Raw genomic sequence first — 19,365 nt, 5'->3', positions numbered from 1 at the left:
CATCGCCGTTGCTAATGACAAAGTGAAAAGATTTCTTCTAAAAATGCTGCAGTGCTAAATATCAGTTGTTCTTTTGCCAGGACATATAATCTGGCCCTACCTCTATTAAAAAAAAACATACATATATGTGTGTATTTATGCATATATATATAGAGAGAGAGAGTTCTGCCTCATCAAAGTTTGCCTCTCATTCCATTTGCCCATAGTCTGTCTTGTATTCCCTAACTGCCCAGTTACCATAGTTTTGGTCTAGCCATAATAGAACTATATATACATACTGTTTTCTTCTTTTGCTTCATTGATAAAGCAAATCAGTGCTTTACCTGCCGGGTTGCTTATAAAAATCTTCTTCTTTTTAAGGCAATTAAAAAAACCACGAAATGGAACACAAGTACTGTGGTCATCCTCTGCCATGCTCCTATTCAACCATGTGTACATTGATGTTAGGGATAATATTCATTGCTTTAAGCTCAAGTCGCATTCTTCTGGTAAAATACTCAGCCAACGAAGGTAAGTTGAGACTTGAAATACGTAGAGAACTCTTTCTTCTACTCACACATTATCTCTGTTGTCTTTGGATTCGTAAAAAACAAAATGAGGTTAATACTCTTCGAAATTCTCTGTTTCATGTGTCTGTTTAAATTGGATGCTATTTAAATTGTGCTTGTTAGTTGGATGCTTTAATACTCATTCCTTAGCTAGAAAAGAAAACATCAAAAAGAATGTTGATGCTCTGAAATTTGAATCATTCAAAGAAAAGGTTTGAGCCAAGCCTTTACCAGATTACAACCTTGACTGTTGCTTCAGTCAAGAAATGTTGACTGATATCGTGAACCTGTAGCAATCTATATAATTATAATTTATTTTGAAATAAGTAGGAAGATGTATTTGATTACTGGATAATTTCGATGTACTATTTTAACCACCATATTAATGGGATAGTTAGATTACCAGTTTGGATAAATACATGATAAAGATCTATATTTAAACAGTAGACATCTGGGCTCAGCATTGTTCTATCAGCTTTAAAGAGAACCTTGCACTTGTTATTGAAGATATAAAGGCATGATATTGTGACCCTTAATATTTGATTGGAGAATGAGAGGTGTTTACATCTCTACCTCATTAAATATCTACTAGGAAGTAGGCTAAGTATTAGTAGCAGGGTTTAAAGGCCTTAACACGTTAAATTTGTTCTCAGTAACTCATAGTTTATTAGGAGATATTTGTAAGTACATCATTAAAATACAGGATTAATAGCAAAAAAATTCAAAGTAGAAAGTGATTATGTTCTGCCTAAAGGATGATGTGAAGCAAAAAGGTATTGAGCATTTTCCCATTAAGGTGATAATATATTCATAAGATAAGATAGGCAAGAATATTATTACTATGGAATCTTTATTTTAAAACTACAGACATTAAAAACATGCATGTTACATGAGAATATGTTCAGTTTAAAGAATTAGAAGGAGAAGAAATGTTTGGCCAGAGGGAATAACAATCAGATCATTAAATATTTTATGTCGTGCTATGGAGCTGGGAATTTATTCTCTAGGCGCTAGAATCTGGGAGATAAGGTATACTTACGGATTAGGAATAAGGGCAAAGTGAGGAAGACTATTGTATTAACAGGATGAAGATGAAATATTGGATAGTTCAGAGGTTTCTGATTACAAGCATTGAATTGACTGATGAGCTTCTCGGTTGAGGTGGCAACATTAGAAGGGAAAGGCATGTTGGTAAGAATTTGGAGTTTACATAGTTTTAGCTGGGATCAGGAGCTGTTTTTGCTCACCACACATCAGACATGAAGGAAATGCTTATAGTTGTCTTACGTTAATATTGCTGAATATAGACTTGAATACTTTAGTATTAAATTGAAACTGTTAACCCTAAGAACAGAGATAAGCATGAAGAATGAGAAAATAAGAGCCAAGCACAGAATTCCTATGTTACAACAGAGGGACACTACAGAGATGAGAAAATTAAATTACATGACTCATAGGAGCAAGTTTGAAAACTAAGAATTACAATGTCATATTAATGATTAAAATATATCCTTTGAATCAGTAATCAGAAGGTATTGGATGATCTCAGAGATGCGATTTGAACATAGTGGGGATCAGAACCATTTGCTTGTGGCCAAGACCTGAATGAAAAGTGGGTAAAATGGAAACCATGAAGGTTGACACGGTATCAGGAAGAGAAGCGTACAGGAAGTCCAGGGTTTGCCAGTAACTCTAGGCCAACCAGGCCTTCAGACAGCCCAAGGTTCCGAAAATGAGAAGCTGCTCAGGCCCTGTATACCCGGACCACTCAGGCAGTGGGAGGGCCTCCAGTTCCACACCCAGCAGTGAGTGGGAGCCTCCAGGACTCTACCCAGCGATGCTCCAGGGACCATGTAGTGCCACGAATCCAGCCTAGGTTGGATGCATGCTAGGCACATACCCCGACTGCTGTACTGGCTCCTGGCCACTGATGGAGAAAGTTTAACTGGCAAATATTTAAATTCAGGTGAGCATTTATTGAGTGTCTGCTTAGTGCAGAACACTCTTTATGGCCAGATATATGAAGTTGACTATTGTTGTTCCTTAAAGCACTTATATTCTTAGGGTAAAATTTACACATTAGAAATAATGGGTATTTGTATTGCATTACTAGTATTTGAAAAATTTTGTTAGGTGTATGGATGTAATGCAGTTATCAGAGATGAATAAAGAATTGACTGTACTTACGTTGAGATGGTCAGGGGAAGCCATGGCAAAGAGAGAAAGGGTAACAGGTGGACATTTTCCTCTGCAATTGGCCAGTTTTATATTAAGTATAATGATAAAGGGAAATGATTCAATTTCAAATAGGAAGAAAGTGAATGCCTTAAAACAAGACATAATGAAGTTGGTTTGTCCTTGCCAAATTATAGATTAAGTTGTTTGTAATCATTTAGAGAAGACAGTTTACAACATAGATCAAGGCATTTTTGCCACATCTTATTTCTTAATTCAATTGACCTGTAAGTTGGGACACAGCTTTTGAACTTACCAATAGGTTTGGATCTGTCAGAGTTAAAGAATTTTCTTTATTCTTTAAGATACGGCCAGAGCCTGTTGCCTGTTGCTTTTAACCCAATACATGGATGTTTACTGGAATGCCAAACATATATTTTCTCTGTGTGCCATGCATGCCATGTGTGCCATAGTATGAAACAGATAAGAAGATTACTTTAAGAAAACATCCCAGAAAAGAGTTTACTTTGGGCTGAAGCAATAGTGCAGACGGTAAGGCATTTGCCTTGCATATGGCTGATCCTGGTTTAATACCCAGCATCCCTGTATACCGCCAAGAGTGATTCCTGGGTGCAGAACCAGCAGTAACCCCTGAGCGTTACCGGGTGTGGCTCAAGACATCCATCCATCCATCCATATATACATGCATACATACATTCATAAAGTAAGTTTAACCTTGATTTAGCAGGACAAACAAGCCCCACAAGAAAAACTGTAAGCTGATACTAATTCATTTAGGGTAACTGTATAGGTATTTGCAAAATGAGCTCTAATTGCTAACAATAAATTTCAAAGGCAATTGCATGCCATACCACAGAGCATTCTTTGCCCGTAGCCCTAACCTCCTCAGTGTCTATGTATCAGCAACATGGATAAAAACTTGAGAGGCATTTTATCAAATCAAGGATAGTAAAATGCTAAAACAATAAGAACTGCTATAATACCAGATGAATTAAAAAAACAAAAGAGCAAAGCCAACTGGATAACATTAAACATGTGTTAAAAATACAGCTTCTAAGTTTTAAAATATCTGTAAATTATTAACTGTACGAGCATTATTTAGAACAAAATTAATCATTAAAAACCATTTCTCTTATGTTTCAGAAAACAAATATGATTATCTTCCAACTACTGTCAATGTGTGCTCGGAACTGGTAAAACTAGTTTTCTGTGTACTTGTGTCATTCTGGGTTATAAAGAAAGGTGAGTTGAAATGGTACTTGTTAAAAGTGATTGAGCCCCAACATTTAAATCTGGAAGGATCATTTTCTATCATTTAGTCTAGCCCATTAATTTAGATATGGGAACACTAAGATAGTGGAATGATCATCATGGCTTGCTAGTGGAGAAATAGACTTGTAGAGAAGGTATTCTCCAGGAGTGATCCCTGAGCACAGAGCCAGGAGTAAAAGCTAAGCACTGTTCAGTGTGGCCAAAAAAACAATCAAAAAAGAAGATATTACCCAGTGCTGGCAATGAGGATAGAGCCCGAACTCTTAATTCATACTTCTGATATTCTGTCCATTACTCTACCTCTTGTGGTGGGTAACACAAGCGGTTAATTTTTATTCAGGTCCTGGATTTTCAAAATCACTGCTGCCTGACCTGCTATGTAGTATGTTGCAAAAGCAGTTCCCATTTCTTACAATCGTGTCAGCATAGTGTCTTTGGAGTCAAACTTTATCTGGGTCAAATTATTTTAAGTTTTTTGAGTTCCAGTTTCATAAGTTTTCAAAAAGGGATACTATTCCTTCATCAGATATCTAGCTGTTTGTGATTCATGATTTTCCATCTTAGTTCCCACTTACTGAGCCTTTGTTCTCTATTAGAATATTAAAACACTTACCCAGGAAAATGAGTTTATAATTAAAGTGTTCTGTCTATGCAAAGATTCTAGTTAATGGAATACACTTTTCTGTTAATGTAAGTTATCATAGGTGAGATAACTGGGTCACAGTGTTTATATTCATACATTTGAATAGTCCAAGTCCAGGAGGTTGGCTTTGTTTATATAGCACATATGAATTAGATCATGCAGCATTTGTCTTCCCTCTAATTTTGCTTGCCATGATCTCCTGTAATTCACTGTAAGTTGTAGCAATAGGAAAGAATGTATTTCTTTTTAGAGCTGAGTAGTATTCCATTGTGTGTTTATACCACAATTTTTATCCATCACCTATTGTTGAGTGCTAGTTGTTTTCATATCATGGCTATTGTAAATAGCACTGTAGTGAACATAAGCTTGCACATCTTTTTTCAGATTGATGTTTTGGAATTGCTGGGTCATATGGGAATCTATATTAATTTTTTTAAAGAGTTTTCCATACCATTTTCTTCAAATATTGCACCAGATGACAGGAAATATGTTTTTTAATCTCAAAATTCATGAATTATCTTAATGTGTATTTCTAATTTTATCATTTTAGTTTATACTATATGTTTACAGTACCTTCCTAAGGTTTTTTAAAACCTGAAAATGGTATACTCATAAGAATAAAACTCACTAATAAATGTTATTTTCTCTACTTCTGTATGTATGGGCTGGAGCGAAAGACCACCCGCTCGGCAGAGCCTAGCAAGCTATCAGTGGCATACTCGATACGCCAAAAACAGTAACAAGAAGTCTCATAATGGAGACGTTACTGGTGCCTGCTCGAGCAAATCAATGAGCAATGGGATGACAGTGACAGTGACTCTCGTATGTGTAATTTTTACCTACTGTCTCTTTCCTGATTCTCAGGGCAGGGGAAAAGTTCCAACATAAATGTCAGATTAATTTTTTCTACTTATTCTCACTTGTGTATCTCTCCCTTTGCTTTTGGATCTCATAATAGTAACAAAAACAGTAGAATCCTGAATAGCTCTTTAAGTGATACTTCTAAATATTCTTACCAGAATTAAGAAATTATTTTTTCTACAAGTATTGTCAGTGATGGGTCATGGTGTGGATTAAAGAAAGTAATGAAATGCCATATTCGTTGATTTCTAAAAGCTAAGGGGCACTTACGGAAACAAATTTACAAAGTTTCTTAAAAAGTCAGTAATCAAATATAGTTTGCGTTCTCTAAGTTTGGGTATTCTCATTAATGTCATTGATTGCTGGATTTCTGTCTTTAGGAGATCATAAAAGCAGAAGATTGAAATGGGCTTCAGGGAAAGAGTTCTCTAATTTCATGAAGTGGTCCATTCCTGCCTTCCTTTATTTTCTGGATAATTTAATTGTCTTCTATGTCCTTTCCTATCTTCAGCCAGTAAGTAAATATGACAAAGAGAAAAAATATTAGAGGTCTGGGGGAATAGTTCAGGGATCAGAGACCTGCAGCACAATTAAATTGGGCCTTTCTTGATTTGCCAAGTATCATTCAGAGTAATCCCAGGCTCCCTAAGCACTTCTTGAGAGACCTTTCAAAAATTTAATTAAATTTAAAATAAATTTTAAAAAAGAAAAACACATTGGGAAGTGCAGAGAGAGGCATCACAGAACGAATCAGGTTCTTTTGCTTTGTTGTTAGTTTCTCGTTGTCCTCCCCGATGTTTGTCCAAATCCACTGAACACTGAATTAGCAATCTGTTGGCAGACTTCTCACTTACACTGTTAAAGATACTATGCTGTGTTGACCACCCAGGATAAGAGACAGGATGGGTAGAACTCATTGGGAAATTGATCTCGAGCCATCTCATTATGTGGAACTTTAATGTCTGCCTACTTTTTTCCTGAGCCATCCTATATTCACAAACCTCTAATAATAACACCCAATACCTCCCAGCAGGCTTCCATGATTAACCGAGTAAATTCTCTACTCAGTGTCCCTCTCTTTTTCACACATGCTGTAATATAATTTGTATTTTATTTTTCTGTTAGTTTTAGCATTTAACCAATAGTTTCTAGAAGAACAGATAGAGTTTGTAAACTCCCAACCTCTGAATGCTAATTATAACTGGTATATTTGTGTTATTTTTCAACTCTCCTACATCCCATTAATTATCAGAATTAAAATCTGTGTTCTGCTTTTTTTCATAGTACTCCATTGTGTCATGTACATTTTGTCCAATTTTTGGTTTTAGAGTAGGTGAGAAGGAGGTGTGAATAGAACTCTGCAATAGAAAAAAAAGAGTTTGATCCATTACTACAGTTTGAAACCATGTAACTAAGTAAGCCCCAGCTGTTTTAAATTTTAGTTGCCTGTTCATAAAATGATACCAGACCAACTTAAAATCAGGATTATAGGCCAGGTAACCAGGTAACTGTGATCCATAATAGTAGTACCTAGAATGTTTCCTCTACTGACTTACTACTTCCACTTTGTTTTCTCAGGTCTGAAAATTTCTATACCCAGTTCACAATGAGTACATATTGCTTATATTTTATTTGTATCCAACAGAATTAGTTCAAAATACAGACCTTTCCTACATCCCCAATATGAAAGAACCATTGCATTTTTTAAATTTTTTGTCCAGCTTCTTGCTTAGCTCTTCCTTCCCAATTGTGTACAGCCACAGATATTACAAAATCAATCACATGACTTATTCAGTATTTGCTGTGTCTAAGTCTAATTGGAAAGAATCCAGTAGAGATAACATGACAATTTGGACACAGAGAGCTCAAACGTTTGTATTTTTTGTTTTGCCTCAAAGGAGTTTTCAAAGCTCATCAGACCAACCAGGCTGGTGAGTGATGAGCATTTGCACGGCCTTTACTGTTTTTGACCGGGCTTAACACTTCCTCACTCCTGTAGCCACCTAGTATCATCACCTTCCCTCACTCTTCTCCTGGAGGTTCAAAAACATTTGTCTACAGAGAACACTGAGAAACGTTATAAGATTATGATTCCCATAAAAACAATTGGAAAAGGGTGTTATATTCTTGGAGGGTGTTATATTCTTGGAATTCTCCTAGTTTTGTTGTTTTTGCTCTTTTGTTTTTGTTCTGGGAACACATCTTGTGGTATTCTGGCTACTCCCAGTATGGTGTTTGAGGGACTGAAAAAACAACTCATAAACGTTGACATATATCTAAATATTTAGAATGTGAGTGAAAGAATTGTCAAATTTGTTTGGTATTGTCACTCAGTTGAAGCAGGAAAATTGATTCAATTCTTAGAGTAGAAAAGATATTTAAAAATCTGTGTCTTAGTTTTCTTAATGTGTAAGTGGACCCCATAGTACCTGTCTTCTCTCAGTAGAAACAATATTAAAAATTAGTAAAGCACCTTAAGACCTTGAAAAGGTATGCTTAATAAGCATGGTAATCTTATTCCTAGAACTAAACCTTTGGAGTTCATACATAGTCTTCCAGATCTGTACCTATAGATGACTTAACACAGGCATTTGCTGAATTTCAAAATATTTTCAAGTCTGGACAGTAATTGGATTACATCTGCATGAATTTAACAGACAGCTGAAAAGGAATGTAATCCTTTAGTAAAATTACTTCCTAAATTCTCTCTCATCTTTGACCAAAAGAACATTTTTTAACCAAGGTGAACCACCAAGCTGGGAAGTTTCTGAGGTCATTTCTAGCTGTGGATTGTAACTCTATCCTCTCTTTCTTTCTAGGCCATGGCTGTTATCTTCTCAAATTTTGGCATAATAACAACAGCTCTTCTATTCAGGATAGTGCTGAAGTAAGTAACTCGCTCTGAAAGAATTATCATATTTTAAGACAACACAGCCTTTTTTCAGATGGTATACCCAGAGCACTGAACCTTTTGAAACCCAAGACCAGGATTTTGCTGCTAATTGGCTTTGTGTTGTAGACAGGTTGTTTAACCCATCTGTATCACAGTTCCAGTCCTGGCCTGTTTGATCCTTGGTGATTTGATACACGAACATTTTCTTAGCATCTTAAAACAAAAGCATAATTGAGTTATACAGTAGTATTTTAATTTTTAGTACCTCGTTTTCAATAAAGAATTTGTGACCCTTTTTGTATTTTTGTTTTGGGTCCACACCCAGTGTGCTTACAGGTTCCTGCCTCTGCACTCAGGGCGTCACTCCTGGCGGGGCTCAAAGGACTATATGTGGTGCTGGGCTTTGAACTCAGGTCAGCAGCATGCAGACAAGCACCCTACCTATGTATTATCTCTTTGGCCCCCTTTTGGATATTATTAAAAGATTACTGCATTCTAGAAGGGAACCAATTAGTTCATAAGATATTTGATTATTTGTTACTTGAGCTTTGAGTGGCAAATTATTGAGCTATTTGAGATGAGAGTGTATGATGCAAACTTTGAGAGAGGATAATTGGACTCTAATTGACATAATTAATAAGGACAATAGCTTTTCAAAATGCTGTCACCAGTCTTTCCCTGTCTTCAGGGGTCTCTTGAATAAAATTAACTCCTTTTTTTTTGCCTTTCTGCATCTTTTTGAGTGCTTCTAAATTTTCTCATAGACATATTTTGTGGTTTTGATGTAAGAATTTGAAATATACAGATTTATCTTATGTTAGTAAATATTTTTAGTAGATACTACTGCAAAACAATGGCCAGAATGCCCTAACTCGAGAATATCATGGACTCTGAGGTCCTTAACTCATTTATTACCTAGTAATGGTGATAATAATAAAGTAAAAAAAATTAAATACGTTATTAAGTAAAGTAATATGTGTTATGGTTGTGTTTTTTTTATTTTAACATTTATTTCCTCTTCTTAATTTCTTGTTTCTTGGTGTGCTGTGTCATAATGTGCTCTTTCATAATTCATGTACAAAGAGAAAGAATGGCTTGGTACATAGACACTTAGTAGATACTTGTTGAATCCATGATGCATTCAGTATGTAAATTATATGGAATTCTTGAAAGATTTTCTTTGACTTGAGAAAACATTTCATGGTTGATGTTGATGGGAATAATGATAATGGTTGATGAGAATAATGAATATTATATTTTGTCCAGTTTAAATGCTAGAGTACTCTAAAATTTCTTTTGCAACATGTTCCTCATTTTTTCTAGGAATTTTGAAAATACTTGTAACCAGTGAGGTTACTATTCCAAAAACCTTTCAGTCTTTAAAATTAACATGAAAGTCACTTTGTAAAATTAAAAGTTAATTTCCAAGAAAATTCTGTGAAGGAAAAAAAAAAAATGGTTCTAGTGTATTTGTACTAAAAGATATAGTATTTAATAAGAAAGAATTTATATTCCTGCAAACAAATATTACCTCATAGATAAATACATATATATTTTCATAAATGTTTAATTGTGAAAAAGGTTTTCAATATATCATTCATGTTTTATGGATTTAATTTATGTAAAGTGAAATAGGTGATAAAAATAATTTTAAAGAAAATTCTTAGAAATTCACTTATTCGTTCCCTAATTATCAAATTCACTCACCTGTACCTATTTTGAAGATAGTTTTTATCTTTTTATTCTGTGGTTACACCCAGCAATGCTCAGGGCTTACTCCTGGCTCTGCACTCAGGGATCACTCCTGGTGGGCGCAGGGGCCCTGCCTTCTGTACTTTTTCCGGCTCAAGCACTTTTTATCTTGTGAGTGATTTTTCTTTAAGCTTCCAGACATTGATCTTTGTTTCCATAAAGATAGCAATACTTTTATTTCACTCATAGCTTATCATTTTATGTAATCATTTAAATCTATCATCACATAATGGGGTCACCTGGTGAGAACATGCAGAAGTGCAGCGACTGAACAGTTTCATTGAAGCAGAGGCCTTCACCTCAGCCTTCATATCAGAGCATCAGTTTTATTGGGGCAGTAGAGAGCACAGTACGTAAGCTACTGCTGTATTGAGTGAACTGAGGAACAAACTTTGCTTGTTTTATAAGTCATTATTTTGGTTTTGGTATTTTGTGGGGTGGCCACACCCAGCAATGCTCAGGGTTTGCTCCTGGCTCTATACTCAGGTCACTCTTGGAAGTACTCAAGAAATCACTTGTGGTACTGGGGATCTGAGCCTGGGTCAGCAGTATGCAGGGCAAGCATCTTAACTTCTGTACTATCTCTCAGATCCTTATAAAGGCATCATTTGAAGGAACGCAGATGTTCAGGGTAATTCATTAAGCATTATTTTCTTTGCTGAAAATCTACCAGTTCAGCCTAATTCTTAGTAAAATAGGATGCCCCTTTTTCATTTCTTTCATGTTTCCATTTCATTTGTTTTCATGTCACTTAATATGTGCCATCTGTACCTCCAGAATTTTACATGTTTCATCTCCTGGCATAGTCTAGCACCAGATCTGGTTATTTGAAAGCATACACATAGGAAGACTTAATAACATGCTGCTATCTAGTGCATTTTAACAGTTTTCAATACGTGAAGTTCTATAAAGCATTGATGAAATTAAATACACATATATGACACACTTATGTATATATATAATTTATACACACATGTGTTTTATATATGTGTGTGTATATACATATGCACATATATGTGTACATGTAACTCTGAATTATATCTAAGGTGTGTGGGTCTAGAGGAAGACATATAAAATCATAGCTCAGTGACTGGAGAGATAGTACAGTGGGTAGGGTGCTTACCTTGCACATGGCTAATCCGGGTTTGATTCCTGGCACCTCATATTGTCCCCTGAGCCATGCCAGTAGAGATGCTCAGTGCAGAGCTAGAAGTAAGCCCTGAGCACACACGCTTGTGGCCCCAAAGTAACACAGACCAAAAAAAAAAAAAAATCATAGAAAATCTTTCTGAAATTTCATAAATACATGGCCACTTAACCTCAAGAACCATAGTTCTACACAAGTTCATCATTTAAAACAGAATTTGCCTCTCAGTGATTCAATAGAAAAATAAAACAGGATTTGCCTTAACCATGGTATGTTCTCAGTAAATATAATGACAGTAAGATTCTTAAAACTTCTGGTTCTCATCTGCTGCTTTACACTCTGTCTTTGCTTTTGTTATTCTCTTTTCTTGGTGTCCCTCTTCATGTGACCAATATAACTTAAAGGTTTTATTCCCTCCAGTGACCACCACTTGCTTTCCTTAGTCATCATGGTACATATTTTATTGCCTGAATATATCATTAACAACCTTTTCACATCTTAAACTTCAATTTGATTTTTCAGCTCTCAGCTCAGATACCATTTCCTCTTTAAAGCAATACTGATTCCTTTTAGAGATGTGTTCTTTTCTTCAGGGAATTCCACTTGTTTCATGTGTCATTTGTCACATATTCTGTCATCATCATTTAGATTCATGACTCTTTCTCTATTAAAGAATGTTCCTTAGGATGGAGATCAGGTCATCTTTACCTCCCCAGGGTGTTTCATACATACTGGTTGTTTAGTGAATATCCGTGAAACTAAATGAATTTTCAAAGTGAATGAAAATGCATAATGGCTATAGCCATAAGCTTTCTCTTGGGCAGACTAAGTACTTAAAGCACTTTGAGGACTATATTAACTGAAATACTCAATATATTTTTGCCTTTCCTTATAAATGTTAAGTGTATAAAACTGTATGATAATAAGACCACTGATCTGGGAGTTAGCTTCCTCTGTAAATATCTTTTTTTCATTGTGTATACATTTGAAGACATGGGGATACGTTAAGGTTCCAGGAAATGTGGGGAGGGTCAGGAAATCTATATAGATGATCTGATGAGTGCTTCCAAGTATCTGTAGAATTCTGAAGCTCACCACATTTTTTCTAGTTCCTCAAAACCAGCCTGGAAGTCCCTGAATAAACTTACTTTGGAGCAGGATTAAAGTTACCAACTCAGGAGGTAGAGTGGAGGCTTAGTTTAAAAACTTACAGCACTATAGCACTGTCTTCCTGTTGTTCATCGATTTGCTCGAGCAGGTACCAGTAACGTCTCCACTGCGACACTTGTGGTTACTGTTTTTGCCATATTGAATGTACCACGGGTAGCTTGCCAGGTTCTGCCGTGCAAGGCAAACGCCTTACCCGCTGTGCTATCACTCCAGCCCTTAAAAAACTATAGGGTTCAAAAAATAAAAATAAAAAAATCTTGTAACAAAAACTGAGAACTGATCTTCTGTAAGTTTACTGCAGAAGAGCAGAAGGGATGAGTGAGAGAAGGAATCAGGTGCGGGGAGGAGAGGAGGATGCTGGGATAATGGAAAGAAGCAGCAGACACTGGTGGAGTGTGTGGTGCTGGGACGTCTTAAGCATGAAACCCTACCGGTTAACAGTATTGTATGTCACAGTACCTAAAATTAAAAAATAAATCAGTCTACAATGAAGAAGATGACAGAAAGGGCTTAAGGGTTTGTTAACTATAAGAGAGTTATAAATGCCAAGTTTAAGGAGCAGCGACACCACAGGTTTCCTTTGAACTCCTGAATGCTTGCAAATATGGTAGCCCTTAACTCAACAAATATTCAGCTGAGTCTTAAGCTTTCAGTGAGCATAATAAAGTAGTGAGGCTGGGAAGAAACAGTGTTAAAATGTTGCTTTTCATCTTTGTGCAGGAGGCATCTAACCTGGATACAGTGGGCTTCCCTCCTGATTCTCTTTTTATCTATTGTGGCCCTCACTACTGGGACTAAAACTTCAGAGCATAACCTGGCAGGACATGGATTTCATCATGATGCCTTATTCAGCCCCTCCAATTCCTGCCTGATTTACCAGAGTGAGTGTCCCAGCAAAGACAACTGCACAGCAAAGGAGTGGACTTTCTCTGAAGCTAGGTGGAACTCCACAGCCAGGGTTTTCAGTCACATTCGTCTTGGTTTGGGCCATGTTCTTATTATTGTTCAGTGTTTTATTTCTTCAATGGCTAACATCTATAGTGAGAAGATATTGAAGGAAGGGAACCAGCTCAGTGAAAGCATCTTCATACAGAACAGCAAACTCTATTTCTTCGGCGTTCTTTTTAATGGGCTGACTCTGGGCCTTCAGAGCAGTAACCGTGATCAGATTAAGAACTGTGGGTTCTTTTACGGCCACAATGCATTTTCAGTAGGCCTTATATTTGTAACTGCTTTCCAGGGCCTCTCGGTCGCTTTCATTCTAAAGTTTCTGGATAATATGTTCCATGTGTTGATGGCCCAGATCACCACTGTCATCATCACAACAGTGTCTGTTCTAGTCTTTGATTTCAGACCCTCCCTGGATTTTTTCTTAGAAGCCCCATCAGTTCTTCTCTCCATATTTATTTATAATGCCAGCAAGACACAAGATCTGGAATACGCACCTAAGCAAGAGAGGGTTCGAGATTTAAGTGGCCGTCTTTGGGAACGCTCCAGTGGGGTAAGTTTATGAAGATCCTACTTTTTGCCTATTTTCCTCTAAAGGACAAATAAATCCTAATTTATTAAAGACTGTAGCTCTTTGACTTGAAAAATCACTCAGCGAATAGTCCTTAGACTCCATATATATGCCAGGGATAGATACCAGTCTCCTTAATTTAAGAATAAGATACAGACTCAGGGAGGCTATATTCAAGAGAGGCGAGAAAGAATTCATACTGAACACTTGAGGTCTGGTACTTAGTCTGTTTTCTTGTATACTCCACCTTGGTTGGGGAAATAAATCTCATATTAATAAGAAAAGCAGATCTACATAAGTAATTCCTGTTAAAAATAAGTACCATGAATCCTTTATATTTTTCTCTGTATACAAACAGTTGATGGGGATCTTGTTTAAGAACATTTCCAAACGAAGTTTTACAAGTTAAAAAAAGGAATTCTATGGAAATATTTAAGCAGTTATTCTACTGGTTTTTCTCATTTTAGAAGGGGTTGCCTGTCATGTTATTACCAAATTAATAATGATCTTTTAGAGATTCTATGTAGTAAGGGGTTAGCTATATATTTAAATAAAAGATTAAAGAGACTCATATAAAATTTAAGTTCATAGTTTTATGGACTGAAACGATAGCTCAGTGGGTAGGGCGCTTGCCTTGCATGCCGCAGACCGGGTTGAATTCCTCCGTCCCTCTCCGAGAGCCTGACAAGCTACCGAGAGTATCCCGCCCACACAGCAGAGCCTGGCAAGCTACCCGTGGCGTATTCAATATGCCAAAAAACAGTAACAAATCTCATAATGGAGACAGTACTGGTGCCCACTCAAGCAAATCGATAAACAATGGAACTACAGTGCTACAGTGCTATAGTTTTATTGACCACACCAAATATTCCACCCAATGAATCTATCACTGGGAAAATTAATCTAGTGCTTATTCCACTTAATGTATTATTTAATCTATTATATATTAGTGGTTCTTGGCTGAACGCCCTTCAGTAGTAATGGCCCCGAAGTGATAATATAGTAGATTAAGATGAAAAATAATAAAATCTTAGGTCCCTGGTGACGTCACCTTAGGGTTTAGATTCAAGCATCTTATATTCTTTTTCAATTACCTTATAATACTTGCCCCACATTGTAGGTTTAGTAAATCAGTTTACATTAAAAGACTTACTTTGTACATAGTTTATACTATTTTATATATACCAGTTTATACCTAGTTTGATCAGTTTAGATTAAAAATCCTAGTTTTAAAAAAAATAAATAAAGATTAAAGTCCCAGTTTATACCAGCAGGGTGTGCTCTTTACTTTGCTCATGCTGCTTTGAAATTCAGTTACTGAGGTGTTTCAGTTTTTCATTATCTCATATGTAAAAAATTAACTCTCAAAGGAATGGTTAAACACATTAAGTTTATAGTTTAATAAGTAAAGTCTATGATTTGTAAATTTCTCCTTAGTTTTTCAAGATATTATGTTTAGTTTTGTTTTAGTTCATTGATGATTTCATGTTTCCTTCTAGGATGGAGAGGAACTGGAAAGACTTACCAAATCCAAGAGTGATATTGAGTCAGATGAAGATGCTTTCTAATTGGTACCAAATAGTTGGCAGTTCTCACAAACCTTATCTTCATATTTTCAGCATGTATAATGTTTAACTTTTCATTCTGATAAACCAAGAACATTTCTGAAGCATGGTATTCTCTGTTTATGCCTAACTCCTCCCTAATGCTTCATCCAGGGTTTAGAGTACCTAATGACTAAAAAGTTCTTAAGACTCTGATAGTAGGACTAATAGTATAGAGATTGCTTTCACAAATTGTTATTTGATGCATGGACGGGATATACTTGCAAGTTATTTTCTACCATGAAACTTGAAATAGTCATGTACCCTACAAGAGACAAATAGCAGTTTGCCAATATTCATGCTTATTTATGTGCTTTTGCTCTGCATGCTAAAGTGTTCCCTTTTTTATCTTTGTAAATGTCATACCTTTTGCCCCTTGAATTTGAGGCTCTAGAAATACTCAATTTATGATTAAAACATGATAACTCTAAAATATTTAGTTGATGTTAATAATCTGCTTTATAATATTGATTTGAAGTTTTGTAAAATAGTCTGTGCTAAAATTTTTTTCAAAAACATTTTCTTAAGCAAATTCTTAGAGTCTTAATATTTGGTATTCATAGGGAACTTGATTTATAAAATTACCTTTTGATATTTTTTACACAAATAAATTTCATTGTTGGTGAAAATTGGTTCTGAATCAACCCAATTAACACTTCATTTTATTTTTTAAATTTGTATTATTTGGATTAATAAACCACAACAAGCAGTGGTAAGAGCTTACTCCTGGCAGTGCTTAGGGGACCATTTGTGGTGCTGGGAATTGAACTGGGGTTGGCTACATGCAAAGCTAGTGCCTTAACCCCTGTATTACCTGGCTGTTACTTGTATTTTCAAATCTCTCAAGCCGTAGGGGGACTTTTTTCTCTTCAATTTGACCTTATCAGTACTAGTTATTATATTTTGAAAAGTTAATGAACCATTTCATTTTATTAATGATCATTGCATATATTTTTGTCCTGTTAAACACTGGCTTCAGAACTATGCCAGACTGTCAGCAAGACAAACACTGATTTTTCTTCTGAAGGGTCAACTGGGGCACAAATGACTTACACCAAATATGAATAGTAGTCTTTAACACAGAAGGCCAGTAATAAAGTACTTTATAGGAATATATCACATACCAATTGTTTGGTATATAATTTATTGAATCACTGAAAGATGCAGTTACAACATTGTTCATGATTGGGTTTCTGAATACATACAGTGTTCTAACACCATCCCCTCACCAGTGTACATTTCCTACCACCAGTGTCCCCAGTTTCCCTCCCTCCACTCCACCCCTCATAAGATTACCATGTGTATAGTGTTGGTACTTTACAGGCCATTTTTGATGGTAGCCAACCAGTTGACTAGAAAAGTGTGATGATAATTTAAAAAATGAGAAAGTAAGGTAAGACCTGGCTTTCACTGTTTACAGATCAAAACACTGTAAATGTGAGCTTTAAGTTGTCATTCTCATGCAGTCTATACATTTCTCCTTTTCTTTAATTTTTATCAGATCCACATAAGTTGATAGTATTATGTAATATATCTGTAATATCAGAATAATGTGACTGGTAAGAGTTGGTAAAAATTTATAAATAAAATGATTTAAACCTATATCTTGTTTCTGAATCACTCTTGTGTGAGAAGGGATGCAAATACTTTTAATTTCAAAATCTGCCAATGGAAACAGAAACCCAAACACTTTTAAAACTTTCTCTTTCAGTAGGTCTTAAATATGAAAATAGCAAAACTCTTCCATTTACAGTCATTTCTATCAATGTGTTGTGAGACAGGAAGGTGTTACATCATTATGGCAATTTTAACAGAAAGGCAAATTGAGTATAGAAACTTCGTTTTAGAAAATAGAGTGTATAAAAAATCATATGAGACAAATACAACAGTATTATTTGCAAGTGTGTAACCTACAGAATTTATTAAATAGCAAATTTCACTTGCTATTTATATTCTTATTTATAGCCACATATCTTTTACCCTCCTTTTCCTAAAGTATCTGTTGCCTACTGTAAGGTTCACTTGTGTTCATCGTAACAGAGACAGATGAATAGCTGAAACCCAAATGTGAATTCAGATGTGGCTAACGAATGATTTTGTGAGCATCACTGTTTTGTAGAAGTTGAACTAAGTTGTTTCTTATATCCCTTCTTATTTTTAGATTCTCTTCTAAGCAGATATAACACACAACAATGCACAGACTCTATTCCTTCCAAAGTTTCTCAATGACCTTTTAGTTTGTCCACAAGTAAAGCCTACACCTGGTTTCAGCTCTGTTATTTGTACCAGAACCAAATCTCTTCTGCCCATCAGAAGAAGCAGGAGGATGCGGCTGTTTGCTACAGAAAGGTCACTTAGGCCCAAGATTCCAAATTGTTGGCCAGCTGCATCCTGTTACCATGAGTTTCCAAGATCTAAGTGCAGAATAACTTTGTTTATAACGAAGGCTTCTACCCTCCGACTCCCCATGTGGAATCCCCGTTTGTGAGTGGGACTAAACCATGAAGACTCACGGAATTCTTTTTAGTCTTCTGCACAAGGCCTGACCAAACATAACCCAGGTCCTTCTTGACACTTGTCTGAATTTATGTACTGAATTCTTCCATTAACACTCTCATTCCAGTGTGGAGAAGAAGCAGAGAAAGTCCAATTCAAAGGCAACAGTGGCTCCCTACTTTCTGAAATTGGATACTGAGTAGTCCTCCAAAGGAAAAAAATTCTCACAAATCTGTGTTACATTTTTTCTGCTTTGCTCTTAAGTATCTACAAACTATGAAATAGAAACTTCTGTCCTGAGTTTAAATATGAAAACCAAAGTAAACTTTATAAATTATAAAATGATACAGCCAACACATTTTTCGAATATTAATTTAGATCATATTTTGCCCCAATAATAAAGACTCTTACCAACCTACAAGGTTTGTGCCCTCACTTGCTGATTTGTCTGCTTTTAAAACCGTCCCATTTCTGCCGTTATAATTAATGGAAATCTGCTGACATTACTAGTAATGCACTTAATCCTGCTGCGGTTTATCAACCCACGTCCCTAACATTCTCATACGGATGTGGTGTGGCTCAAGCTGGCAACTCCCACTGGCCTGGGTGCCCTAGAAATGTAAGTGCTCTCTGTGATGTTTGAAAACTCACCAATAAAATTGCTGAGACTTGTCACTTTGAGCAGTGCATTGTTCCCCTCACAACATAGTCTTACAGTATCCTCTCATAACAGTCTCTGTATTCTCTTCTTGGTTCATCTTGATGATTTTTTTTCCACTAGAAAAGTTATTCATAACAAATATTCCAATTTATTTGCATAGAAATTTATGATAATTCTAAATACTTTTAATTTCCTGTGGTTTTGTTTTCTTTCCCTCTCTTAATATTTGTGTGAATGATTTGTTGGCTTCCAACAAATAATGAACAATATCTAATTTTATTAAAACATTTTGTTCTAAGGCTTTTGTTCTTTTCTGTCTTACCTAGTTGAAATGCATTCATTTTTATCCTTGTTTATGAGCATGTTTATAATAAGTGAAAATAGTATATACAGATACAGATATATATACACAAACATGTACTAACCTCAAAGATTCCCCAAATTCACATATTTAAAACAATTCTTCAGACTATAGGTTCCACCCCCATAAGATTTTTAACTTTTAAAGGCACGGGATACAGGAAAATAAGAATGTAGACATTGCCATCCAAGAGACATTCCAAGGCCAGGCTCCTAATGGGTGTCCTCATATGAATACACAGA

At 35.7% G+C, this 19,365-nt stretch overlaps 1 protein-coding gene across 6 annotated transcripts in view; it reads left to right on the top strand.

The window, feature by feature from the left end:
- SLC35A5 (solute carrier family 35 member A5) overlaps nucleotides 1–19,365 on the top strand; it is a 35,087-nt gene that overhangs the window by 661 nt on the left and 15,061 nt on the right. For 3 of the 6 annotated variants that reach the window (XR_008628446.1, XR_008628447.1, XM_055125193.1), the window contains exons 2-7: nucleotides 361–510; nucleotides 3,888–3,986; nucleotides 5,901–6,034; nucleotides 8,340–8,407; nucleotides 13,203–13,983; nucleotides 15,501–15,572. Coding sequence is in view for 4 of the 6 variants with exons in the window: in XM_055125193.1 (XP_054981168.1) it covers nucleotides 381–510; nucleotides 3,888–3,986; nucleotides 5,901–6,034; nucleotides 8,340–8,407; nucleotides 13,203–13,983; nucleotides 15,501–15,569 (1,281 nt within the window). In the remaining 2 variants the exon portion in view is untranslated. Of the gene's footprint in view, nucleotides 1–360; nucleotides 511–3,887; nucleotides 3,987–5,900; nucleotides 6,035–8,339; nucleotides 8,408–13,202; nucleotides 13,984–15,500; nucleotides 17,208–17,766; nucleotides 18,600–19,365 lie in introns of those variants that run through there. The other 3 variants (XM_055125191.1, XM_055125192.1, XM_055125194.1) reach the window with 2 other exon arrangements.

Source organism: Sorex araneus, chromosome 2, assembly GCF_027595985.1.
Source record: "Sorex araneus isolate mSorAra2 chromosome 2, mSorAra2.pri, whole genome shotgun sequence".
In the NCBI taxonomy this organism is placed as follows: Eukaryota; Metazoa; Chordata; class Mammalia; order Eulipotyphla; family Soricidae; genus Sorex; species Sorex araneus.
The sequence above is the reverse complement of the archived record's forward strand: the minus strand, read 5'-3'. Positions and strand labels throughout refer to the sequence as shown.